The sequence below is a fragment of the Mus caroli genome, unplaced genomic scaffold, assembly GCF_978045245.1.
Source record: "Mus caroli unplaced genomic scaffold, Mus_caroli_1 scaffold_6, whole genome shotgun sequence".
NCBI classification, from domain to species: domain Eukaryota; kingdom Metazoa; phylum Chordata; class Mammalia; order Rodentia; family Muridae; genus Mus; species Mus caroli.
In genome coordinates, this window is record NW_028227261.1 from 4,346,491 (window position 1) to 4,373,502 (window position 27,012).

The following is a 27,012-nucleotide window of genomic DNA, read 5'->3' on the forward strand; positions in this document are numbered from 1 at the left end:
ACAGCCGAGCTCTGTAAGCACAGGGAGGGATGCACAGAAGCCTGTGAGCGAGGCAGTGGCTGCTTTGGGTCATGGCCACGTGGGGAGCTTTATGGACAGACAGGAGTCGCACCGGCTCACACAACCTGAGACCCTCATCCGGCAGCTCGATTCCAAGCTCCAGGTTCTAAAAGGCAGTGTGGTGGGTCATACAAACCAGACACCCAAACCAGAAGGCAGGGGCAGAGTGGCCACGCCAGATTTCTGATTCCGATGACCCCTCCTGGCTCAGTGCAGCCACGCTGTGACTGTGTGACTGAAGCCCACTTGTGTTGGGGATCGATGGGAGGGGGTGCTCATGCCCAGAACGGGTAGCTGTGTCCACAGATCCACACCCACGGGTCCAAGCATGGATTTAAAACATTCAGGAACATGTATTCATTCCCCATTTTCTTATCATTATCCCTGAAGCTGACAGAAAGCAGCATAAAGACCGTTCAGTTATTCAAGTACTCTAAAGAGAGCATTTTGGGGGGTGGATGGAGAGGAGGGGATTGAAGCTATGATCCCACACATGACAGCCACATGCAGCTTCAGTAAGGAGCTCCACCCCATAGCCTTAGGAATAATTCTGGGCCCAAAGGAAGCCCTGTATAGGTTCTATGATATACCACAGGATCTCCTCCAAGGGACCTACATGCCTGTGGGCTGTATCGGGAGAGGTCCTCTGGGAAACTGCCATTTATTTCATTCACTTTGTTTCATAGTACTAGGGACTGACACCAGGGCCCCGTGCACAAGGTCAAACACTACCACTAAGTTACTGTCCCAGACATGCCCCACCTAACTTTTATTGTCAGTCAGGGCCTCACTGAGCTGCCCAGGGTAGCCTTGAACTCATGGCAGTCCTACCTCCGCATTCTAAGTGCTGGGATTACAGGCGTTAGCCACCACCCCAGGTTCTTACACACTTTGAGAAGCAAGAGTCAAACTGACACTTGTACTCAGGAGACAAAGACCTCCCATACTTTCATGTCCTACAGCACACATGCTAGGATGAACGTGACAGAGGGTCACCTCCTGTGACCCTAAGCTGCCACTGTTCACTCAGGAAGGCAATGATGCTTCCTAGGACACTGCCTCACTGGGGGACACAGGCAGCCTCAAGAGGCCATGGAAAGGCTACCGGCTCCTTATCATGACAGCAACAGGCTGTAGCAGGGCTATCCAGACACAAGGATAGGGCCCAGCCTGAACAGCAAACTTAGTAAGATACCTGTTTGCCTCCTGGCTGGGGTCTAACTCAGAATGACCTCCTCAGGAGAAGGAAAAAGACACCGTACAGGAGGAAATGGTAGCGGATGTATGAGGGTTCCAGTCTAGAGACGGGCTCACGGCAGCAATGTCTGGGATGATGAAGACATCCCAGGATGTTTGGTACAAGCTAGATGTGCCTTCCCAGTCTAACTGGCACAGAGGAGAGGACCACTGCCTCGGCACTTGAGCTGTTGGCTACAGACCTGGAGGACAGGCCGGAGGGGGCTTTCTGGCTCTCCTCCACAACAGTGTCTGAGCACTTGTCTCTGCTCCAGCTCCAGCTGCCACCTTGTGGAAGACTGCTTTGGAATAAGCAGCAAGGCCTTGCCCCACCTAGTTTTATATGCTGTCACTTCAAAAAATGTCATTATTTCAACCTGGCTTTCCCTGGTCCTCTGAGGTGGCGCTGGCTACCTTGGGGTTCGTTCGCTGTTGCAGTCTCCTCTCTTCGCGCTCTCGCTGGAGCCTCTCAAACTCCTCTCTGATCTCGGCTGGGGTTCTCTTTCTTTCCACCACCTGTGAACAGAATTGAGGACACAGCATGAGGGCCAGGACACCTGGAGAGCTGGACTCTTGTCTGCCGTGCACATAATAGCTAGGGACCAGCATGGCTACCCTTGGGAGGAGAGCAAGGCTCTGCTGGTTTCTGGGCTCTCCAGAGACCGACTTTATTTTAGTAACCTCTCAGAAGCTGTAGGAACCATCAAAGGAAATTCTACAGTTCAAATTCTGTATCAAGAAATCAATGAGGCACCCTGTGGGTTACAGAACTTGGGATCTCTAGTCCCGCGAGGGATGGATGGGTGCATAAGAATCCCGTCTGCACGACAGGAGGCCCAGCACTGAGCTGCCAGTGATGCTGTAGTCTCAGGAATCAACAGCAGACAACATGAAAGTCATGTGTACATTGGGAGGTTGTCTGTGACCAACGAGGCCACTCGAGCACGTGACAGGAAGGCCATGAGGTACCCCACTTCTGAGGACACTGCTTCCAAATGCCCATGCCCAACCCCCCCAGGAGAAGTATAGAGTGTGGGAGCAGGGTGGACAGCGTGGAGCTGGGGCTCAGACCCTGGCAGAAGGAACAGACAGCTGCTGCAGCTGTAAGGCTCCAGGGAAGAACCCAGAGCTCTGTTCCTTCTGCTTGTGCCCATACTCTACACAGCTGCTGTAGAATCAGAACCAAGTGTCCCTCCAGAACAGTGGGGGCACTTCCTGGGCACAGGCATCTCCTTGTCACCCATAAGCCTCTGTCATCAGGGTTCACTGATACTCTGACACTCATGGGTGGTCAGGGGGAGGACAGCCCTGCATGTGGTGTCCAGAACCTTAGCTGTACGCTGGATAAGCTCCCCTGGACTATCTCCCTAGCAGCCTGTGAATTCATAGAAGCCCTGTTCACCTGGACCAGTCCCCAGTCACTGTCCAGGGCTAGTCACAGAGACCCATGAAGAAGGGAAGAGAGGCATCACTGGGACCAGTGGGGGAGTGGGCAGCTCACCTCCAGGGAATGTCCACAACCACAGTCTCTAGGCATTGTTGGCTTTAAAAAGTCTAGGATCCTAAGTCAACTTTTTTTTTTGGTGGGGGGAGTTATTCTGAGATAGGTCTCTCTGTAGAGCCCTGGCTGTCCTGGGACTGACTGTATAGACCAGGCTGGCCTTAAACTCACAGAGGTCCACCTATCTGTGCTCCTCATAGAGTACCAGGACTAAAGGCATGTACCACCACACCTGATTCAATGTTAATATATTTTTAAAATTTTTTTCTTTTCTTTTTTATTGGATATTTTCTTCTTCTTTTTTTTTTTTTTTGTGGTTTTTTTCGAGACAGGGTTTCTCTGTATAGCCCTGGCTGTCCTGGAACTCACTTTGTAGACCAGGCTGTCCTCGAACTCAGAAATCTGCCTGCCACTGCCTCCTGAGTGCTGGGATTAAAGGTGTGCGCCACCACACCGGGCTCAATTTTTTTTCTTAATTTAAATTTTTTTTTTTTACATTTGGGTGTTTTGTTAAAATGAATATCCACACCACTCATGTGAGTCACAGACAGTTGTAAGCCATCATGTAAGTGCTGGGATTTGAACCTAGGTCCTCTGGAAGAGTAGCCAGTGCTCAAAATGGCTGAGCCATCTCTCCAGCCCCAATGTCAGGTCTCATGTGGCCAGGTCTGCAAGGTCAGCATTGCATGTTCTTTTCTTTTCTTCTTTAAAGATTTATCTATTTATTTATCATATGTGAGTACACTGTAGCTGTCTTTTAGACACACCAGAAGAGGGCATCAGACCCCATTGTGGAGAGTTGTGAGCTACCATGAGGCTGCTGGGATTTGTACTCAGGATCTTTGGGAGAACAGTCAGTGCTCTTACCTGCTGAGCCATCTCTCCAGCCCAGCACTGCACACTCCTATAGGCAGATCCAGACTGTACAGGTGTCGAGGATTCCCAGTAACGATCAGCCTGCACTTACTCTCACACTGTCTTAGTCGTCTCTGCTCTGTGATGGTTTGACATCTCCCTCCAGATACTGGCTGTATTACAGCGTTTCACAGAGGTTAACTTTCTTAGACACTCTTCCAGGGGAAATGGACAATGTACCTGGCTGCAGACTGCAGGTGACACAGGCCCGTGTGAGCAATCTGACGGCAGTTTGACTGCAGGTGACACAGGCCTGTGTGAGCAGTCTGACAGCAGTTTGACTGCAGGTGACACAGGCCTGTGTGAGCAGTCTGACGGCAGGCTGAGTATGGTTTCCACTTCACCTGCAGCAACAATGATTGCTGACACTGTCCAAGTATTCATAGTTCAGTCTAACTTTCTCAACTTCAACCTGGGTACTGGCACCACACTGCTAGCCAGCTCCAGGCACTCATGTGGCTGGAATCATTAGCTGGGGGCTATCTACAAAGCAAGTTCTAGGCCTCCCAGAGCTTCGTAGTCAGACCCTGCCTAAAAAAAAAAAAAAAAGGTGCCGGGCATGGTGGCACATGCCTTTAATCCCAGCACTTGGGAGGCAGAGGCAGGTGGATTTCTGAGTTCGAGGCCAGCCTGGTCTACAGAGTGAGTTCCAGGACAGCCAGGGCTATACAGAGAAACCCTGTCTCAAAACAAACAACCAAACAAACAAAAATCCAAACCAACCAACCAAACAACCAAACAGCCAAACAAAAGGCCCATTTTCCTCTCTAATATCCTCCATTAAAGGGAAGCGACATCACAGCTGAGGCCAGGTGTTTGAGATGTTTGCACTGAAGGCACTTCATATACTCACAAGGACCTTCATCCTCTACCAACTATCTAAATGTCAACTGCAGTACCAGGCTGTGACAGACACCCTTCAGCCACCAACAAAGACTGGAATTCTGAAAACATTAATAACACACTGAGAAGAGTGCAGTGTCCTTCATGGAGCAAAAGCCACACTGTGGAGAAAGGTCATGAAAACACTCAAACCCAGCACAGCCATTCTTCGAAAGAACACGGAGAGCGCACACGAACATGAGTTAGGAGCGGGCCTCCGACTGACTGCATGTCTGGCACTGTTAATAATTCAAGATGCTTTCACTTTTTGGTTGGTTTGTTTTTCCAAGATCCTCTATGGAGCCAAGGCTGGTCTGGAACTCACTGTACCCCAGGCTGGCCTCTAATTAATGACTCTCCGGGTTCTGCCTTGCAAAGCTGGGGATTCTCCTGAGCCGTCATGCCTGGCTGTTTCTAGTGAGACTTACTGAGAAGTTTAGTTTCTTAGAGTAGTTTCCTAACATGATGACATAGAGTCTATCCTCTCACCACCCGCCTGTCACGCCTGCGGCTGAGTCTGCCTTGCCTCACGCCAGTGGGAGACACTCTGCTTGGATAAGAGGTAGTCACAGTCTAGTATGCTGGAGGAGTCCACCATTCCAGGAGTGCTGAACAATGCCGGAAATCAAAACCCTAGTGGTGCCGAGGGCTCTGTAGCCAATGGCCCCCAGTGCAGCCCTCAGCTCTGGTAACTGATACGAGCAGTGTACGAAGTCTGTGAAGAGAGCCTGGAAACAACTGGACTCATTTCCCGTTTGGGCAAACGAGGCAAAGCAACTACTGCGACTTCCAGGAAGCCAGAGGCCTGGAATCAAACGCCCACAGGAACCAGGCAGGACACACAGGGCCTGTGCTGCAGAGAAGGGCTGGGGATGGTGCGACGTGGAGGATGGGACAAGTGTAAACACAGCCTAGTTCAAAGGGCAGCGGAACTCAGGTCCGATGCTGCTGGAGTCTGAAGCCCCAGCCACTGGAGATTCACACAGAACCTCCCAGGAAGGACTCAGGTCTCTTTAGCTACAGGTCACTGTGATGTGTCCATCAAAGCCCAGCTACAGAGAGGTGGCAGCCATGAGCCCCACCAGAACTGTCAGTGCTGTTTTCTTCCCACCACAGCTCAAGCCTGAGACTGGCTTCAGGGTCAGAGGGAGAGACAGCATGAGGTCAAACACCACAAGCACTTCAGAGGGAGTTTTACATGAATGAGGAAGAGGACAGGGAACTGCCGGCCCCTGCACAGCTCTCGCTGATGTCTGATGGGACCCCATGATACCTCAGTACATTACAGCTAGGTCTGTCACAGCCCTAGGGCCGCTGTGGTGGTGGTGTACTTCATTCTCACAGACATCTCGGACTCCGTAGACTCCGCTCCTCTTACCTCCCATCCTTCCATCTCCAGGCCTCTCTTCCCGTATATATCATAGATAGCTCTTGTTTGGGGGTCACTAAGCACTGTAAAAAAATAAATAAATAAATAAAAAAATCAAACAATGTACAGCATGAATTTCCCCTCAGTCCTGAAAAGCCAGTGTACAGGTCAGGAGGAAAGTGCTTCAAGAGACTCCCTGTCTGTCTGTCTGTCTGTCTTTTGCTGCATTCTGACAAATGTTCTCCCCTCCCCAGGCTACAGATGGGAAAAGCTGGGCTTCCCGTAGGTCGGACAAGCTGCTAACTGCAGTCACAATGTATACACGGTGTGCTGCGCAGGAACAGATGATTTTTTTCTTTCTTTTTTTTATTTTATTATTATATCTAAGTACACTGTAGCTGTCTTCAGATGCACCTGAAGAGGGTGTCAGATCTCATTACGGATGGTTGTGAGCCACCATGTGGTTGCTGGGATTTGAACTCAGGACCTTTGGAAGAACAGTCATTGCTCTTAACCACTAAGCCATCTCTCCAGCCCACTGATTTTTTTCTAATCTATAAATACCAAGAGTGACAATGTATTTTAGCTTGTATTTTATTTATTTATTTAATTTTATTTTATTTTGGTTTTTCGAGACAGGGTTTCTCTGTGTAGCCCTGGCTGTCCTGGAACTCACTTTGTAGACCAGGCTGGCCTCGAACTCAGAAATCCACCTGTCTCTGCCTCCCAAGTGCTGGGATTAAAGGCGTGCACCACCACGCCCGGCTGAGCTTTTATTTTTTAAAATCACTGTAAAATGTTTTATCATTTCAAACACTTTAAAATGTCTAATTTGGTAGCATGAATCTCACCTGGCATTAGGAAGCTACCATTCTTTCCAGAACCTTCCACCTTCCCAGAGAAGACACATCCCAAGTTTTCTTCTTTATGTGTAGGCCGTAACTATGCGCATCAGCCTGCTCATACAGCTTTTGTTAGACCCTCTTTCACTGACTGATACGAAACCAATAAAACCACTCAGGTTAAAAAAAAGTCCTTGTAGCGTTTCACAAAATAAGGGAACAAAAGCAGAGACTCTCCAAGCACCAGTCTGTCCTCCCACCCCAAGCATCAGTCTGTCTTCCCACCCCAAGCCGACCCCAGGAACCGGCTGCAGCATGGGCAGCCTCCATAGAGACCCGGCCTGTTTCTTCACCTGGACTCTCATTTTCTTCTTACTGGACACATATTGATTTCCAAAGCAAAAAAACGAGTCTTTCAAAGGGCGCTGTCAGTAAAAGGCACCAAACCAGGCACCTCTTTTATACATCTCTAAGGACTCCGGCTCTCTATCTTCTACAAATCAAGTCTCTTAAAAATCGAATGTCTGTGTGCATGAAGCCAAGTTCCCCACCGACCTTCATAAGCCTGGTGCACAAGGTTAAACAGCCGTTCTGCCTGTGATTTGAGCTCTGGGTCCCTGTGCTTGTCTGGATGGTAAAGCATACACAGCCTCCGGTAGGCAGCCTTCAGCTCTTCAGAAGAGGCCTAAGAAGAGAAATTCCATTAGAGGACAATCAATGGCACTTAAACACTATCATTATCAGAATCAGCCCTGGAACGGGGACTGTCAGCCACACTCCCTCTGCCCTCCGCACGGACATAATCAAGTTATGCTTTATTTCCCCAATAAGGCTCCATTTCCACAGTTAATAAAGTGATCAATTATGTACATCAATAGCAACTGTGTTTGCTGGGGACAAGCTATCAGAGGGAATGAGAATGGCTGTCTCCACCTTGGCTTACACGCTGCCCGGTCCCACGTCAGCTAAGCCACCCACAGCAGACAGCACACAGGAGAGAACAGTGAGGCGCCATGGGCACAAGATGTCTGCTGAATCCTCTCTGACGGGAAGGGCTTAGCACATACTGATTCTTGAAAGCCAAAGGCAATGGTGTAAAGGCAACACCCTCCTAACTCGCCTCTGACAGGGAACATGGAGAATGCTCCATTTAGCCTGGAGCAGCCAGGGCCTACACAGGAAATGCAGTGAACGGTCTTCCCAGACAGACCTATGGGACATAGGCATGGAGTGCAGGAGCCAGCACAACCATCTTCTCCTTGGCTGCGCAGCCGCCGAGAGCCTCTTCAGAGCCCTGCCACAGCCCTGAGAACCATCTGTTTGGCCAGCCTGTCTCTGGGAAGGCCTAGAACTGGCATCCAAGACAATTGTCTATCACAGGTGATACTTAAGTACCCCACCCTCGCCAGCGCATCTTGACAAGGGACGCATCCTGTGGGGGTCACTGGCTATGCAAGAGGGACCCAAGAGATCAGCCATCTAGATGGAGATGGGACACCAAGGCTGATGATACCCTAGTGTCAGGTCCTCAAAAAGAGGTCCCAGGGACACAGTGAGCTCAGGGCTAGATTGATAAAGGAAAGGTCACGTGACATCCCTCTATGCGGTATCGACAACCTTCCCATTCCAGGACTAAGTTCTCTGGCCGGTGTGTCAGTAATAATCTCTGGTGGCATGACGTCTACACACTTCCCAGCAGCACAGCAGGCAGGTGCGGAAAGCCAGATCCTGAGGACCCCCCCAAAGGGAGACAGGTGCTGGGAAGGTGTGAAGTGGGCACAAGGCTTGCTGGCTACCTCCCAAAAGCCCAATGTGGCTGTTACCCAGGAAAGCAGAGACGAGGCTGGATCCACAGAGCCCTGCTGTCTGCTGGACAGACTTGGCCGTGCACTGCCACTCTCAGTCAAGAGCTGCCAGGAGGTCCCTGTTAGCTGGTCCATCAGAAGAGGGTCAAGGGTCAAGGGCAACAGCACTCTGCCTCTGAAAACTAGGCAGACTGTCCCTCTGTCACCAATGACTTCCTCTACGTCCTGTTCGGGGTAGCCTTGGGGACAGTGCTACAGAGCAGCTTTTAGCTGCCTGCCTCTCCTCCCTCTCCATCTGGCCACCTGTATGACTTGCTGGGTAGTCTGGTTGAGGAGGCAGGTGCAGTGGCCTGTGTCTAGACCCTGCTCTGTGATGCTGCGCAAGAGAGCGTTCTAACTACACAGTGAGACAGCCCAACACACAGAAAAACTTACAAACGGTGGCTCTTCAGAACCAGCTGCTCCCTCCCTGTGAAACTCAGAGCCAAGACTGTCCCTTAGCTATAGTGAGGCATACACCAGCTCACTCACATGCAAGCCAGGCAGTGCACAGCACCAGAGAGCAATCCATGTCAGCAATGGGACATGGGAGGGACACCGCCCTGCTGTGAGAACAGTAGACCTGCACCACACTGCTGACTGCTCAGGCCTCATCAGTGCCATTGCTGAACCTTCTCTTGCTTCTTCCTGTCTGAGTCTTTCCCTGCTCATGCTAATAACCATGCGACATACTTCGTGCATGTGACACACTTCTAACATGCCAACTGCAGGAAACGTCACAACAGTAAACAGAAAACAAAACACACATCCTTCTGAGAGCTCACTGCTATGACTCAAAATTAGTTACACATTCATTTCAGTAAATTTCTCTTTCCTCTGTTTTGAGATAGTTCCTCCACTTAGCCCTGGCTGGCCTAGAAGTCACAGACCCAACTGTCTCTGCCTCCCAAGTGCTGGGATTAAAGGCGTGCACCACTACTACTCTGCAGTTTTTTGTTTCTTAAAGATTATTTATGTGCTTGTATGCACACATGTGTGTAAAGGTGTCATGGACACCAGGAGGAAGCACGAGGTTCTCTGGAGCTCGTGTTACGGATGATTGTGAGCTGCTGCCTGACACGGATGCTGGAAACTGAATCCCTGTTCCCTGGAAGAGAGGCAAGCACTCCTAGCCACTGAGCTTGGATTACTCAGGCCCTGCATTTATTTGAAAGCAAAAATTATTGTGTAAGCATGTTTCTATATATTGTATGTGTGTGCCTGAGGGTGCCACGGTGCACACAGAGGTCAGAGGATAATTCTGTGGTGTCTATTCTCTCCTGCCACTTTTTTTTTTTTTTTTTTTTTTGGTTTTTTTCGAGACAGGGTTTCTCTGTGTATCCCTGGCTGTCCTGGAACTCACTTTGTAGACCAGGCTGGCCTCGAACTCAGAAATCCACCTGCCTCTGCCTCCCGAGTGCTGGGATTAAAGGCATGCACCACCACGCCCGGCTCTCTCCTGCCACTTTTACGTGGGTTCTAGGATCAAACTCAGGTTGTCAGGCTTAGGTAGCAGGCGCCTTTGCCTGCTGAGCCATCTTACCAGCCCCCTGGGTTTTTGAAATAGGTTCTTACCATGTAGCCCAGGCTGGCCTCAATGTGATCTCATATGCATTCTCTTACTTCCACTCCCTCAGTGTTGGGATTATAGGTGAGAGACGCTGTCTGGCCTTCTTCCTGGAAACGCCCTTCTTTCTCGTGTCTGATGAGAGTTGCCAGTGCAGGGTAAAGTGGACCTGACTGACTCTAGGCTAGAAAGATGCTTCCTGGTTATTAAAATTAAGCCAAGAATCTGCGGAGCAGGAATCTAGTCTGCAACGCCACCTTTAATCATATTAATAAACGGCACAGAGTGCTATTGATTAAGTAATGGAAATGAGAAGTTTCATTTTTAATAAATATCACATTCAATAAAGGTTAGATTGGGCCTTTCATCACAACTGAGTAGTTAAGGTCACCAGTTCGATATTTCATAAATGATAACCTTTCTCACTACCATTCGGCTCCCGATGCCATTTCGGAAGGTAATGAGATGCCATTAAGAAGGGCACCTAGGCTACATTTATCTCTAAACTTCCACAGTAAAATCCAGAGATGTCCCAAGTTTAAAATCTGAAAGTTTGATAGCCCCAGCCATCTGAAGAGAATGTTAGGCCACAAATTAAGCCTCCATCCATCTTCTAACAAGATTTCTAGTTTTCATTGTGAGCATGAACCTAGGTGTGTAGCTGTCTGTCTGTGCCACATGTGTGCAGTGTGCACAAAAGCCAGAAAAGGGAGATGGTAGCTCCTTTGAAGCCAGGCTAGCGGTGGTTGTGAGCTGCTAACATGGGTGCTAGGAACTAAGCTCGGGTCCTCTGCAGAACAGAACAGCAAACACTCTTAAACTCCAACTCATCTGTCTAGCTCTGCAACAGATCTTGAAGATGGACACACAAAGAATCATTCCTATCACCCACATGAAATCAGAAGCCAATCAAAGCCTATCAAAGGAGACTGCATAAACCCGAGCTATAGATAACATACCACTCATATTTGAGCTATAGATAACATTCCATTCAGCCTTCAGGAGCCAAAGAAGAAATCATAAGGCAGGTTAAATAAACAGGCAGGTTAAATAAACAGGCAGGTTAAATAAACACAGGAAAATAAAATACAACATGCCAAAACCTACAGGACGAATCAAAGGCAATATTAGGAGAAATTTGTGACTATAATCCACTACATGGCTGCGGAGGTGGCTCAGTGGTTAAGAGAGCTTACAGTTCAATCACGAGGGCCAGGGCTCAGAATCCAGCATCCATTTGACAAGCTGGTCACTCCTCCCACCTTCGTGTAACCTCTGGGAATGCACAGGTACATTTGCCCATGCTCACACATGTGTGCATGCATTCACATAACTAAACCACCCACCCATCCACCTACCAAGAATGTCCTTGAAGTGTGCTACAAGCTTGGTCCCCAGAGCTGATGCTCAAGAGACTGGGCTGTGGAAGTTGCTGGGCCCCGGGCCGCTCCAGCTCCCGTTATCATCCCTACAAGGCCTTTCTTTACCAGAGATGAACAGAAGCGGCTGGCATCCTGCATCTATCTCCCAAGCAACAAGCTATATTAACCTTCTATCCTTTACAGTGCTCAATCTCAAGCATTTTATTATAGCAGCAGAAAAAAGACTAACACAAAAACTAAATAAGGAGAAAAAAAAACCTTTAAAAGATGAAATCAGCCCGGTGTGGTAGCACACGCCTTTAATCCCAGCACTCGGGAGGCAGAGGCAGGTGGATTTCTGAGTTCGAGTCCAGCCTGGTCTACAGAGTGAGTTCCAGGACAGTCAGGGCTACACAGAGAAACCCTGTCTCGAAAAAAAAAAAAAAAAAAAAAAAGGATGAAATTACAAACAAAGGGAGGAACAAGCTCACAACTCTTCAGGATATAGGCGTCAGAAATCAAGGTCTCTTAATGCAGCCAGGCATGATAGATCATGCCAGTAACTCCAGCATTCAAGAGCTAGATGAAGGAGGCCTGGACGAATTTTGGCCAGCCTAGGCTATAAAATAAGACCCTGTTTCAAACACCAAATAGTGTTCCTCAAACAAATGACAAAAATCACCCAACAACTAAGAGCAAGGCCAGCGCAGGCACACTCTTCTCAATATACTCTAAAAACTAAAGAGGAAAGGACAGTTTCAACCACTGCATGGCTGGCACTCCCCACGCCAAAGCCTCCTCCAAAGAAAGGCCAGTTCTGGGAGCAGCACACTCATCAAGCAAGACACCAAGCACAAAGGGCCAGGGTTGAGGAGTGGCTCTGTGGTGAAGAGAACCAGTTCTGACCAGCAGACGTGCCAGTGAGAGATGCTCCATAGTGAGGACAGAGAATGTCCACCATCAGGATAAGAAACGGGAGACGCGGCACATGGCCTCTCAGCAACACTGAGACAGGCTAGCCTCAAACCCCACCTTAACATCTACCACATGAGCACACGACACAGAGCTCACTCTGTGGGTCCTGGGGGGAGGGGAGAAGCAGACTTGGGCTGTCCACACTCAGTGCTTGACTGTCGGTTTCGGTTGGTTTTGAGACCTTTGACCATCTGAAGATGAAGATGCCATATGTCCAACTCCTATTGACGGCCTACAACAAGCAACACAGTCTCCATGCACCAAACAGGCACCAGGAAGAGCAGTCCTACTACGTGCCAGGCAAACAAAGAGCCAGAAATACTTGCTGCAAGGTGCTTACAATGGCAATGCTTATGCTCTTAATCCTTATGCTCTTCAATCCTGTGAAGAGCGAACAGAGCATGCTCAGCACAGTGAGTCATACTTCAACCACACATCACTTTAAGAACAGAGCTTTGGCTTCTCTCTGAAGCCCATCTCCCCACTGAATGGGGAAGTCTACCTAATCACTACAACCGAGGACACATCATTGCCTGGATGTTCCATGATACTCGAAGGAGAAAGAAAAACCCTGCATCAGCTAGTAAGGGCCTGTGCTTTGGAAAATGATCCTATAGGGAGGATTTGGGAGCTAGTGAATAGCATGCCAGTCTGGGCTGGACAGGAGCTGCTGCTTAAGGAAAGGGACCATGGTTCACTGTGTCACTAAGATACTGACAGCAGAGACCAAACCCTGCTCTCCTCAGGGCTGGAAAGCCCTGGAGCTGGAAGTGGCACAGCCTGTACTCCCTTCTCTAAGTGTCCTACTCTACAGCCTGACCCTTTACACGGTCAGACCCCACCACATGCTGAGACCATCTGCCCACTCAACACAGTCTTCCCTTCCCTTTTCCTTTCCTTCTATTACACAGCTAGCCTTGGGTAGCCTAGAACTCAAGGGATCTGCCTCTTTCTGTCTCAGTGAGATTCTACACCTGTACTGGCTAGTTTTGTGTCAACTTGACACAGCTGGAGTTATCACAGAGAAAGGAGCTTCAGTTGAGGAAATGCCTCCATGAGATCCAACTGTAAGGCATTTTCTCAATTAGTAATCAAGGGGGAAAGGCCCCTTGTGGGTGGGACCATCTCTGGGCTGGTAGTCTTGGGTTCTATAAGAGAGCAGGCTGAGCAAGCCAGGGGAAGCAAGCCAATAAGGAACATCCCTCCATGGCCTCTGCATCAGCTCCTGCCTTCTGACCTGCTTGAGTTCCAGTCCTGACTTCCTTGGTGATGAAAAGCAGTATGGAAGTGTAAGCTGAATAAACCCTTTCCTCCCCAACTTGCTTCTTGGTCATGATGTTTGTACAGGAATAGAAACCCTGACTAAGACAAACTGGTACCAGCAGAGTGGGGTATTCCTGTGACAACCTGGCCATGTTTTAGGGAGGATTGTGGAAGGACTTTGGAACTTTGGGCCAGAAGATCCATTCGGTGTTAAGAGCTCTGTCAGATGTTGTGTAGGAGCTTGGAAGATAAGGTTGAAAACAGTGCAGAAGATGGAGGCCTGGCTTGTGAAATTTCAGAGGGAAAATTAAAGACTCTTTTCAGGGCCATTGTTACTTTGGTTGTGAAGATTCTGTGGTTCTGGTTAGCTGGGGCTGAAGAATCAGCTGTGATTAACAAGATACTAGAACTACTAAAGCAAAAACTTTGCATTACTGGGACTATTGATGCTGGTTAGCTGGAGCTAAGAAATTAGTGGTGATTAAGAAGAGACCAGCATCACTGAGGTGACATCTTCTGGGAAGTGTTTTCTAAAAGCACAGAGGCTGTGTTCTAGAGATAGCCAAGGTTGTACCTTGTGCTGTGGCTGGACTTGGTAATGTGTAAGAGTCACCCAGGTGGTACTGGTTTTGAAGGCATGAAGGGGTCACGCAGAGCAGCTGAGGCTCGGCACTGTGAGAGGCCATTGGTGAAGGTGCAGCCTCAGTTGCAATTGACAGCCCAGGACTGAAGGGGTCATTCAGTGTATTGTAGATGCCAGTACTATGAGATGACCACCAAGAGCAGCAGCAGTGGAGTACAGGCATCTGGAGCCTAGAGGATGACATGTGTGCTACAAAGAGCATGGCTGGAGAAGTGACCCAAGCCCTTGGAGGAGCCCAGAAGATCATGAGTTGGATCCCAGACATTGGATGGTTGGAGATTGATTTTTGCTTTGATTGTGACTGTGCCCTGATATTTTCCCTCTTGAAGGAAGAAACTATTTTAGTGGAGCCCACAGTTAAGAGACTTTTAATTGTAAAAAGACTTTGGATTTTAAAAGAGATGGATATTTTAAAGAGATTGAAAATTTAAGAATATTTAAAGACTGTGGGACGTTTAAAGTTATTTAGGTCTTGGGGATTAAAAATGTAAGGGTTGAGGCTTACTAGTGATGTGTTTGTGCGTCAAGTTGACAAGGGGTCAATTGTACTGGCTAGTTTTGTGTCAACTTGACACAGCTGGAGTTATCACAGAGAAAGGAGCTTCAGTTGAGGAAATGCCTCCACAAGATCCAACTGTAAGGCATTTTCTCAATTAGTGATCAAGGGGGAAAGGCCCTTTGTGGGTGGGACCATCTCTGGGCTGGTAGTCTTGGGTTCTATAAGAGAGCAGGCTGAGCAAGCCAGTAAGGAACATCCCTCCATGGCCTCTGCATCAGCTCCTGCTTTCTGACCTGCTTGAGTTCCAGTCCTGACTTCCTTAGTGATGAACAGCAGCATGGAAGTGCAAGCCAAATAAACCCTTTCCTCCCCAACTTGCTTCTTTCTTGGTCATGATGTTTGTGCAGGAATAGAAACCCTGACTAAGACAACACCCAAGGCTGGTTCTTGGGGGAGGAACTTATCTGTAACCAACACCTTAGCCATGCAGAGGGAAGAGCCTGTCAAGCAGGAAAAGACAGGCAGCACTGGCCTCTGTGTACTGCAGAATGCAGCTGTGCATGGCCTTTGTGTACTGCAGAGTGCAGCTGTGCATGGCCTCTGTGTACTGCAGAGTGCAGCTGTGCATGGCCTCTGTGTACTGCAGAGTACAGCTGTGCATGGCCTCTGTGTACTGCAGAGTGCAGCTGTGCATGGCCTCTGTGTACTGCAGAGTGCAGCTGTGCACTGGCCTCTGTGTACTGCAGAGTGCAGCTGTGCATGGCCTTTGTGTACTGCAGAGTGCAGCTGTGCATGGCCTCTGTGTACTGCAGAGTGCAGCTGTGCATGGCCTGGCAAGAGAAACAGTGTGCAAATTCTTCCCCCCACCATGGGAACCTTGTTGTTTCAGACATCATTACTGGTGTTGGTGAGAAAGACTTCAACAAAGAACCCAAGAGGAGACAACACTTGCCGGATGGCAAAGTCAAACTCCGCAGGAAAGAGCCCTGCTTTCTCTTGCAGGTGCTCTCCGCAGGCCTGCACAGATGCCCAAAGCGCACTGCTCTGGGCCAGTGCACCCCTGTGCATGAATTGGTTTTTTCCTCCTGTATCTGACTTCAGACAATTTTCATAAGAGAAAGCACAGATTTTCCAGAACAAAGATGAAGAAATTCTTTCCAGTAGTCAGTTCCTGAAGCAACTAGAAGGCTGTACCAGCAACCGGAGCCTCAATACAGGGGTATTAAGGACCCTGAAGATGGAGCAATAGACCCAGAGTTCAGATCCTCCCACTGCACTGTGTAAGATGCGGGTGGGTGTGGCAGCCTGTTTAAACCCAATACTCACTCAGGGGGCAGAGTCAGGACCCCCAGGACAAGGTGGCCAGCCATGTAAACACCTGAATTAGCAATCCCTGGGTTCAATACCAACACCCCCACCCCCAGCAACAACACACCCACAGGAACACACATACTCATGCAAAACAAACCAGAACTCTAAGGGTGGGTGTTATACAAAGTAAAACAAACCCACACAGGTGTGTGTGTGTATGGGGGTGGGGAATCAGATGCATACCGCTCCTGTCAGCAGGATGACTAATGTCAGCTAGGCCCTGGGTACCACCAAAGAAACAAAAACATCACAAGATGGCCCCTACCCTTGGGAGACAACAAACTAGATGTGGTTTCATTCTTAAGACCATTGAACAAGGGCTGAAGAGATGGTTTAGCAGTCAAAAGCCCTTGTACTGCTCTTGCAAAGGACCCAAGGACAGGTCCCAGCACCCATGCCTGGCAGTTCACAACCACACACGGACTTCACCTGGGAGCAGGTCTGAAATGCTAACATCAGTGGCACAGAAGTTAGGGTGGTCAGAAGGCAAGGAGAGATCTAAATAGGACACTGTGTGGCTTTAGCTTGCATCAGCTCTTGAGAGAGGCTGAGGCATGCCATCAGAAGAAGGCCAGAGGCAGCAAGCTGATAGGAACTGCTGCTGGGGAAGAGGTAAGAGGGAGGGAGGAGTTGGGCAGCTGTTAATGTGGACACCCGCCCATCTGCTCATCCCTTTAGGGGACGTTTGTCAAGAACAGCCCTCTACTGTTCAACAAGGAAGTGCTGCAGAAACACACTGTGGCAACTGCAGTCACCTGAACATCAGAGCATACTGTACAAGATGGCTAAAACCATCTGAACTGTTTCCTATCTCTGCAGGGCACACAGTGGTGACAGAGGCAGTAACTGATCATAGCTTCCTTGAAGTGAAAGAGGTAAATGTCACCACAAACCAGACAGGAAACATAGCACATCTAGCTTATTAAAGGCTTTCAAAATGGACCCAGGGGCCAGTGGCACGGTTCAGTGGATGAGACACTTGCTGCCAAGCTGCCAACCCAGAGAGACATGCCTCTCACAGTTGTCCTTTGACCTCTTCCACACCGGCATTCTGACGCTGGAGTATCTGTGTGTCTATCCTCTATCCCCCCCCACCCCGACCCCTGCCCCCCCACACACTAATTTCTTTAATGGAGCTTGACTTCGACACTTACTCGGAACCTAAGAGGGGATAGCAGACCGGACACATACTTGTAACCCCAGCCACTGAGACGGAGGACCAGGAGTTCAAGGTCATCCTTTAATACAGTGAGCTCATAAGCCAGCCTGGGATGCAGGAGAGGAATTCGTAACATCAAAGAGTGGGGGCCCAAATGAACTGAGGGTCCACCCACTCAGGGAAACATGCAGAGAGGGAAATGCCAGGGACTCCTCCACACATTTAAGCAGCTAATTACAGCTTGTGCAGACACACACTTTTCCTTTGAGACAATCTGTTCTTCTTTGAAGTCTTTTTTTTTTTTTTTTTTTTTTTTTAAGATTTCTATTTATTTAGTGTCTGTGAGTACACTGTTACTGTCTTCATACACACCAGGAGAGGGCGTTGGATTCCATTACAGATGGTTGTGAGCCACCATGTGGGTGCTGGGAATTGAGCAGTCAGTGCTGTTATCTGCTGAGCCATCTCTCCAGCCCAAGTTTGTTTGTTTTTCTTTCTTCACTCATTTTTTTTGGGGGGGGGGTGCGGGGGTCAAGACAGGGTTTTTCTGTATAACCTGGGCTATCCTGAAACTCACTGCACCAGGTTGGCTTCGAACTTAGAAATCCACCTGCCTCTGCCTCCCAAGTGCTGGGATCACTGCCTGGCTGACGAAGTCTTACTATACAGACACACGCTGGCCTTATACTCAGAGCAGTCCTTGCAGTCTGGTCAAGTGCTGGTAACACAGCTGTATACTACTAATCCAGCCAGCTCTCCACCATCCAGTGACATCACACCCAACTCCTCACTTTTACTCCCTGCAAAGATGGCAGGCAGAGTGGCAAGTGCAGAGAACCATATGCTTGTCTCTACAGAAGTGTCAGATGTGTACCTCACTTCAGCCTTGCAGACAGAACTGCCTGACTTTAAGGATGAAGAAATGGGGGGGCTGGTGAGATGGCTCAGCGGGTAAGGGCACTGACTGCTCTTCCAAAGGTCCTTAGTTCAAATCCCAGCAACCACATGGTGGCTCACAACCACCCTGAGATCTGACGCCCTCTTCTGGTGTGTCTGAAGTCAGCTACAGTGAATTTATGTATACTAATAAATAAATCTTTAAAAAAAAAAAAAAAAGAATACCATCAGGCTGGAGAGATGGCTCAGAGGTTAAGAGCACTGACAGCTCTTCCAAAGGCCCAGAGTTCAATTCCCAGCAACCACATGGTGGCTCACAACCATTAAAAAAAAAAAAGGATGAAGAAACAGATTCAGATCGGGCGGGCAAGTTTCCCATCCTTTCAGTTGAGGCTGCCTTACATCATATTTGACTCCATGTAGGAGACTCTCCATTAAAGCTGGCTTCCATGTCACCCTTGAGGCTTCATTACAATCTGTGGACATCACCAACAAATGCACAGAGGAACTCAATGTTCAAGATGCTGGGCTACACCATCAGACACTCGACTTTCCGTGTTTGAGCTGTCACCAAGGTCAGAGGTCAAGTGGACATACCACCTTTCACATACCTCTCTACTGTGACACACCTTGGATTTCATTACTCTTCCTGATCATGCCTGAATGTTTATCTAGAGCCCTTGACACACCAGAGCAAACGGACATGCTCCAGATTTCTGGGCTCCATCAACACAGGTAGTTCAGATCTTATCCCCCCATAGGAACTAGATCTCCTCTGTGCATGTCTGCCCCACCCTGCCCACTCAGGCATACTCTTCGTAGTCCGCCTCTTTTAGCTTGGCATTTTCTTTCGGGAGAGTTCTCTGGCTTCCATACACCAGGGAAGGAACACTGTACCCCTGACGTGGAGGAGTGCTCACAGTTCAGGAGACTCAAAGGTGGCTGTTCCTTTCAGAGTGGAATCACAGTGCGTCCTTACAGCAGTGAGGAAGCAACATTCCCAGCAGCCACCTCTCCTTGTCAGAGATGTGTGCCTGGCTCCTCTTTGAAACGGGTACAATTTATTAACCTGTGTGAGTGTGTGTGTGTTTCTCGAGACAGGGTTTCTCTGTGTAGCCCTGGCTGTCCTTGAACTCAGAAATTTGCCTGCTTCTGCCTCCCAAGTGCTGGGATTAAAGGCGTGCGCCACCACGCCTGGCTAACCTGTTGTTTTAAATTTCTATTTGAACAAGAAAGCTATAAATAAAATAAGCAAAATTAAAACCGACAGTTAATAAAAGTAAACTTCCCGCTCAATGCTAAGCGAAGCATGGCCCCATCTTCTCTTCTCTATCGTCCTATTATCACCTTTACAATAAACACAAGCTTTCAGCTGAAATCTCTGAGGAGAGGACACTGTCTGGGCAATGTAGAACCAGAGCATAAGCCTTTCAAGAAGCTGTCACTGGCCGGGCGTGGTGGCGCACGCCTTTAATCCCAGCACTCGGGAGGCAGAGGTAGGCGGATTTCTGAGTTCGAGGCCAGCCTGGTCTACAGTGTGAGTTCCAGGACAGCCAAGGCTACACAGAGAAACCCTGCCTCGAAAAACCAAAAAAAAAAAAAAAAAAAAAAAAAAAGAAGCTGTCACTGAAACGCCCAAAGCAGGAAGGTAGTAACCGGCTTAGGGTTCACTAACGAAGTAACTCTAACTTTGTCCTGCTGGCTAATTACACTGAGATGACATTGAACCTGGCCGAGCATCCTCCACGGGCCGCCTCTCTCAAACTGCTTCCTAGTCACCCTGGCCACCTCACACTCCTCACCTCCTTTCGCCCTGCCTCTCTCTTTGGAGTCCCCCTTCATGTGACTCTCCAGTTTCTAGTTTCTGCTCTGTGGTACACCCCGTGCCCTGGCTCACCTGCCAGCAGAGCGCCACCCTAAGTCAATTCTGCAGGAAGCACCAATCTGAAGGACAGCGATACCTTTCAGAAAGAACAAACTCACATTCTGACACTCTCTTCTCCTGTGGTACTGAAGATGCGGCCCAGGTCCATGCACACACGGCACCTCTGCCACTGAGTCATGTCACCAGCACTGATTCCATGGGCACACCAGATGAGCAGCCTCATCAGTGCAAGGCATACTAAGGCTGTCCACACACACACCTTTTTGGTTTGTCTTTTGTAACAGGGTATCCTCAAACTCCCTACAGAGCCGATGTGGACCTTGAACTCCTGACCTTGTGTTTACCTTCCAAGTGCTAGGATTAAAGCCATGCTTCACCATGCTATGTGTATATCTTCACAATAAGCAGAACCTCACCCCCATCAACTGGATAACTCCTTATGTCTAGCACTTTACACACATTCTACCCAAATGGCAATAAGCATAACCCTAGCTTACAGTAGGTGCTTATTTATTTTTTCCCTCCTTCCCTCTCTCTCTCCCCCTTCCTTCTCTCTCTCTCTCCCTTCTCTTTCTCTCTCTTTCTCTCTCTCTCTCTCTCTCTCTCTCTCTCACTCACTCACTCACTCACTCACTCACTCATTGGCCCGTTTCTGGAGTCCAGGAGTTAAAGGTAGGCACTACCACACCCAGCCTGTTAGCTACACTTCTGTGTCAAAGAAAACCAGACTGGTGTGTAAGCTGTCTTGGTGGGTAAAGGAGCTTGCTGCCAAGCCTGATGCCCTGAGTTCCCACACAACGAAAGGACAGAATCGACTCCCATACATGTAATTACATGATGCCCATGCACAAATACAATAAGCACTACACGTAATTACACGAAAATGGGCAGTGCTAGCAGCGCACCCCCCAACAGAAGCAGCCCCGGGACAAAAGCCACGCGTTCTCTCTAGCACTGGCATCTCCACTGCTAAGAACTTGCAGGCTAGGTGCAGGCAGAATGGGCTGCAATTCCTGGCCCTGAGCCTCCTGGCTTACCTGGTCAATTCTGGTTGTGACCAGCCAGGCCCGGCCCTACCAGACCCAAGGCAAGCACCGACTCACAGTCACTGCCACAAACGTCCCACTTGGAACATGTGTCCGTGAGAAACCCAGAGGATCACCTGACTCTTTACTGACCTCATGAAGAGAAACCTACATCACAGAGGGTGAGAACCAACTCCTGTAAGCTGTCCTCCGACCTTCACACAGAGAACCACAGACACAAAACAGAACAAACAGAAACAATCGTCAGTACCTCAAATCCCCCACAGCCTTGAAAAGGAGGTTGGCTGATCAAAAGACTACACGAGGACCAGTCAGGTTTCTTTAGACGGGGTTTTTTGTTTGTTTGTTTTGTTTTAATGTAGACCTGGCTGGTCTTGAACTCATGATTAGTTTACTGCTTCAGAATGCACTGCTAAAATGAAATTCTTTAGAGTGTAACATGAGAGTGATAAAGAAGAAACCAGACCATATTATTTAGGAATCCCAGCACTCAGGAGGCAGAGGCAGGCGGATTTCTGAGTTCGAGGCCAGCTTGGTCTACAAAGTGAGTTCTAGGATAGCCAGGGCTACACAGAGAAACCCTGTCTTGAAAAACCAAAACAAAAAAACAAACAAAAAATTCTATAAAAAGGGCCTTAGAATAGCTCAGTAGTTAAGCACACTTGCTGTTCTTGCACATGACTGAGGTTCAGTTCCTCGCCTCCCAATAGCTCCCAACTATTCATAGGAATGCACACAGCGCACATATTTGCATTCATGCATAGCACTCAAACACGTCTAAAAGAAAAAAATCCATAAAAAGCTAACAATCAGTAAATTTAATGCTAGCTTGTTGTCAAGGAATTCTTTCTTCAAATGTTTGGAAAAACCCACCCGAAGTCAGATGGGTCTGATTTTAGTCCTGACCAGACATCTAACGCGGCCAACCACACAGCCAAGCTGTTTTCGTGAGCTCCACTAATGGCGACTCACCCAAGGGTGAGGGCCCTCTACCAACAGACAGAAGCTCCGCAACAGTGAAGGGGCCTCACCAGGGCCACAGGTTTTGTTTATGGCAGGATTTTGTGATCCTGGCTACCTCCTGACACAAAACATTCAGAGTGATATTGTGCAGCTTAAACCCTGAGAAGGGAGGTTCTTTCTTAGGACGTTTCTGGCATTTGTTACTTATTTATTTAGTTCTCTTCTGCATTTAACTTTTACTTTGCCTTTTTGAGGTGTGGTCTCCCGTAGGCCAGGCTGGCTTCAAACTACTTGTGTAGCGGAGGACACCTTAAATGCCTAAACCAACCTATTTCTACTTCCCAAGTGGCACTGTGCCCAGTTTATTCAGTAAATGCAGGGCCTGATATGGGTCATGGTTTCATGCATGTTAGACAAACATTCTATGGACGGAGCTACAGCCCAGCTCAGTGCTTATAACCCGGAATCAGAATGTCCTAGTTCTGCAGCGTTGCTTCCACTTGCAACTTTTCTAGGAAAGAGACTGAACCTGGTGGAAGGCTGACCATTCTGAAGATGTCCTTTGAAGGTGCTTCTGAGTGCTGGTGGGAAGAGCAGAGGATTCCCACAGGAACAGACAGCAAACGCAGCAGCTGCTCAGACACACAACACAAGCACACAAGCACACATGCTCACATGCGAGCACAAGAATGAAGATTTCTTCTGTTTTGTTCTCTGGCTAAAGCATGCTATTTCAACTTCAGGTCTGAAAATACAAAGCAAACAGAAACCTAGCAAACACCAATGTCATCATCTGCAAAGCTTTCTTTGCAGTAGAAGCAGCAGCCACAAAGTCAGCAAGCAGACAGGATGGCATTCAACACCAGATGTGTTGACAAGAACAACCCGAGACAGAGGCTTGTCTGGTGAGGACTTCATCTAGTTATAAATGCAGAGAGTGCCTCCACTCACTGGCAGAGGTAAAACATTCCTTTAAAAGAAGTGTTTCTTTGGCTCCTATCCCAGTGCAATAGCAATGAAAGGCCCTGAAATCCCAGAGGGTTCACATGCCTGAGCACCTGCACTGGCATAGGTTCAGTAGCTCAGAATGGCGGCTCAATTGCTAACAACCCAGACTAGTCAGAACTCAGAGATTTAAAAGGAAAGAAAACAGCAAACGCATCTCAGAAAGGTTGATTCCTTTTACCACTCTGCTTCTTCAAGAACCAGGAAATGTCTGTGCCTTGTGCCTCTGGCCTTTATTCCTAGCATTTGAGTGGCAGAGGCAGTCAGATCTCTGAGAGTTCAAGGCTAGCCTGGTCTACACAGTGAGTTCTTGCCAGCACTACACTGTGTCAGAAAAAAACAAACAAAAACAAAATAACTCAGGGGAAAACCTACAGCTTCATTCAACTGCTAACCTGGAAGTCCAGCAAACGTTTCCTGGGGAGTTTCTGTAGTAAGCAGTGGCTGATACAGGGCACAGTATAGAGACAAAGAGCTTTGCTGTATATGGAGTGGTAAATTGAGGCAGCAGTAGAGTTCAAGAGCTGGGTTTCTGGAGTTAGACTGCCCAGGGACGAATTGCACCTGTTTGTTCCCTCGATTATAATTACTGATTGAATATATATATACATGTATATATATGTATACACACACACATATATATATGTACATATACATATATACTCATTCGTACTGGATTGTTATGAGAGCGCCTATCACAATTTAAAGAGACACTGAGTCAGTTCTTTCAGCAGGTGGCTGTGCAGAAAACACTCAGAAAGATATTGGTTATTAACACACAGACCAACTTTTACTGGCAACTGGGTTAGCTTTGCTGAGGATAGCACAATTCCGTTACTTTTGATCTTTACCAGAAAACCTAAAAGACAGGATTGGGACTTGTGTGGAAGGACTGACAACTTGGACCCAGCAGCCACAGACCTTGAGAATACCTTTCGTGACCTGACCTTGGAAGCCTTTCCGGAAACCCTTCTCTAACGGAGCTCAAGTGCGGACTAGCCATAGAGAACAAGAAAGTATGAGAGGTATGTATACACGTGCCAGACAGTGCGGGCCTCTAGGGTGACTTTTTATTCTCGAGGAGACCGCGTGAATCCGCAGGCCAGCACTGGATGCTGAAGTGCAGTCAGAGCGCCGGTGCGTCTCTGGCCTAGCACTTCTTGCTCATCCACGGCCCCTGAGTCGAGGCTGGAGAGGTCTTGCTCTCTGATTTCGGGGCAAAGGCTCAAGGGATCGGAGGAGGGCACGAAACGCCAGCCTGGGAGGGTAGCCTCAGCTTCGGAAGCGCCAGCGATTGAGGGTCCGACCGAAGCATGGAGAGGCTCCCTGTGGCCTTGACCTTGGTGTCCCGGGCTGCGTTCGCCCAGCTCCTGGCTCAGGCTGATGACCCTACCCCTAGCCTAGGGCAGGAGTATGTAGGGGAAGCGTGGGACCGGGTCGCAGGGACCTGGTCCCCCACTGCAGCGGCTGCCCCGGGGTCCTCGTCCCCCTTCCAGCGAGTGCGTGGGTCCCGGCCCGGCCTGGGCACGGTGCACGCCACGCACGGGTCGCGGGGCGCCGGGCGGACGCTGGACCCGCGCCGGGGCGCGAGGGTCGCGGCGGTGCGGGCAGCTGGACGGCTGGCAGGCGCGCACGGCGGCGGGGTCACGCGGCCTCCGGGCCGGGCCGTGGCCTTGCCGGGGCGGCTGCGGGGCCAGAGCCGCCCGTCCGACCGTCCAGAACCACCGAGCCGGGCCTCAGCCTCGCTGACGCCACGCCGCGGGCCTCACCTCCCTGCGCACGTTCAGCAGTGAGTAATAGTCTTCATTGTCCAGCTCCTCCTCGCTCAAGGCCGTCGCCATCTTCGCAACCTTTCACCCCGCCAAACCGGCGAGGCCGTGGTTAAGAGGGTCCGGCGCTGCGTGGCGCTTCCCGCGCGCCTCCCGCTCACGTCACAGCGGCCCCTGGCGGCCCGGAGCCGCACAGCAGCCCTCGGGACGCGCCTGCGCACTGCGCCCCCGCGCGGCCGAGGCCGGAAGCTGGGAGGTGTATGTGTATACCAGCCTCTGTGTGTGTGTGTGTGTGCGTGCGCGCGCGCGTGTTTGTGTATACCAGCCTGTGTGGGTGCAGTCTGTGTGTGTGTATGTGTGAAGCCTGTGTATGTGTGTACCAGCATGCGTGGGTGTGTACATGAGCATGTGTGTGTGTACGAGTGTGTGGTGTTTGTGTATGAGTGGATGCATGGGATGTGTGTATGAGGGTGTAAAGTGTGCAAGAGAGTGTGGTGTGTAAGTGTGTGTGTGTGTGTAAGCGTGTGTGGGGTTTGTGAGAGTGTGATGGGGGTATGAGTTGGGGGGGTGTATGAGTCGCGGTGTTCCGTGTGTTTAAGTGGGGGTGTGGTGTGTGTGTGGGATGTGTGAGAGTGTGGGATGTGTGTGTGTGTGTGTATGAGCACGTACGGGGTTTGTGAGAGTGTGGTGGGGGTGTGAGTGGGGCTCTGGTGTATGTGTTGGGTTGTGGGTGTGTGTGTGTTTATAAATGTGTGTTCAAGTGTGGGTGTGCGGGTGAGTGTATGTGTGTGAGTGGGGGTGTGGGTGTGAGTGTGAGTAGACGTATTGTGTGTGTGTACGGCTGTGAGAGTGAAGGGGTTATGTGGTGTGTGTGTATCTGTATGGGCAGGGTTAGTATTCAACAGGGCCGCACCACACTCATAAAACCCTTATGGCCCGGGTTCTGGGTGGAATCGAACCCGGGATACTTGAGTTCCTTCCCCTGGTTTGGAGTCTGTGGTAAAGCCACCCTGAACCCAGGCACGCATCTCTCCCGGGCCCACCCACAAGGGAAGCCGCTGGTGGAACCACTTGCTGACTTATGTGTGCTCAGGAAACCTCCAAAATGGTTACCTACACCCTTTGTGGTCCACAGAGGCTGCCTTATCTTCTGTTTCTGTCTTGTTTTGTCTTTTCTTAACCATTGCCCTGAATGTAGGAGCACCTGGCCCCTTTTTTTTTTCCCTGCCGCATAAATGAGGAGGCAATATCCATTTGGTTCTTAATTGTGTCTGGCGTGCATATATACCTGTGGTTCTTACCTCAGAGCCATTCTGCTGGAAACTTCTCCTGTATAATTTAGCAGTGGAGTCTAATTGATTTCAACCTGGTGCCTGCTGTTTGGTGCCTTATTAAAAACGTCTTGGTTACAATAATCTAAATATTTTAAGTGTCTTTGAAATTATGTTATCAAGTGGTGGGCAGCAGCTTAGGCCCCTCCACCTGTTGGTTCACATGACCTGAGTCTTTTTCTCAGGGGTCCTTGTTGTTCCTCCCCACACAGCCATCCGCTTGCCCGTCATAAGCTGGTATCCTGGGAGACCCCGACACCTGTCTGCAGATAGGAGAGGTTGATTTCTTTCTCATCCTAATTCTTGGCCAGATGTGCGCCATCTGGGCCTGTGTCACGTCCCTTCCAAGGTGCCCACTCCTCTTAGGATCTTTTGGAGAGAGACATCTAGGCGTGTGGAGTCAGCCTGCAGTAGGCTGTTGGCCCAGGTTGTAAATTAATAGCTTTTTATTATTTTGTTAAAGCATGGTAGGCTTCTCTACACGACAGCATCCACAGCCATGCCCCGTCAGCTCTCTTCCTGCAGGTTTATAGACTTTTCTTCTCTCCCTTCGCAGAGCTGTGGTTAGGGCTAAACTACCCGCTGACATATTCTGGTTTTTGAAATTTCATGCGCGTGCAAGGGGTGCG

The 27,012-nt window shown here is 49.3% G+C and overlaps 1 protein-coding gene across 1 annotated transcript in view; it reads right to left on the minus strand.

Moving 5' to 3' along the window:
* The window catches only part of Dnajc11 (DnaJ heat shock protein family (Hsp40) member C11), a 48,537-nt gene extending 23,372 nt beyond the window's left edge, over positions 1-25,165 (minus strand). The window contains exons 1-4 of the mRNA XM_021160017.3: positions 25,053-25,165; positions 7,361-7,490; positions 5,973-6,046; positions 1,711-1,812 (exon numbers count right to left, since the gene is read on the minus strand). Of these exons, the coding sequence (XP_021015676.1) occupies positions 1,711-1,812; positions 5,973-6,046; positions 7,361-7,490; positions 25,053-25,124 (378 nt within the window). The 5' untranslated portion in view covers positions 25,125-25,165. The remainder of the gene's footprint in view (positions 1-1,710; positions 1,813-5,972; positions 6,047-7,360; positions 7,491-25,052) is intronic.
* Between the last annotated feature and the right edge of the window lie 1,847 nt (positions 25,166-27,012).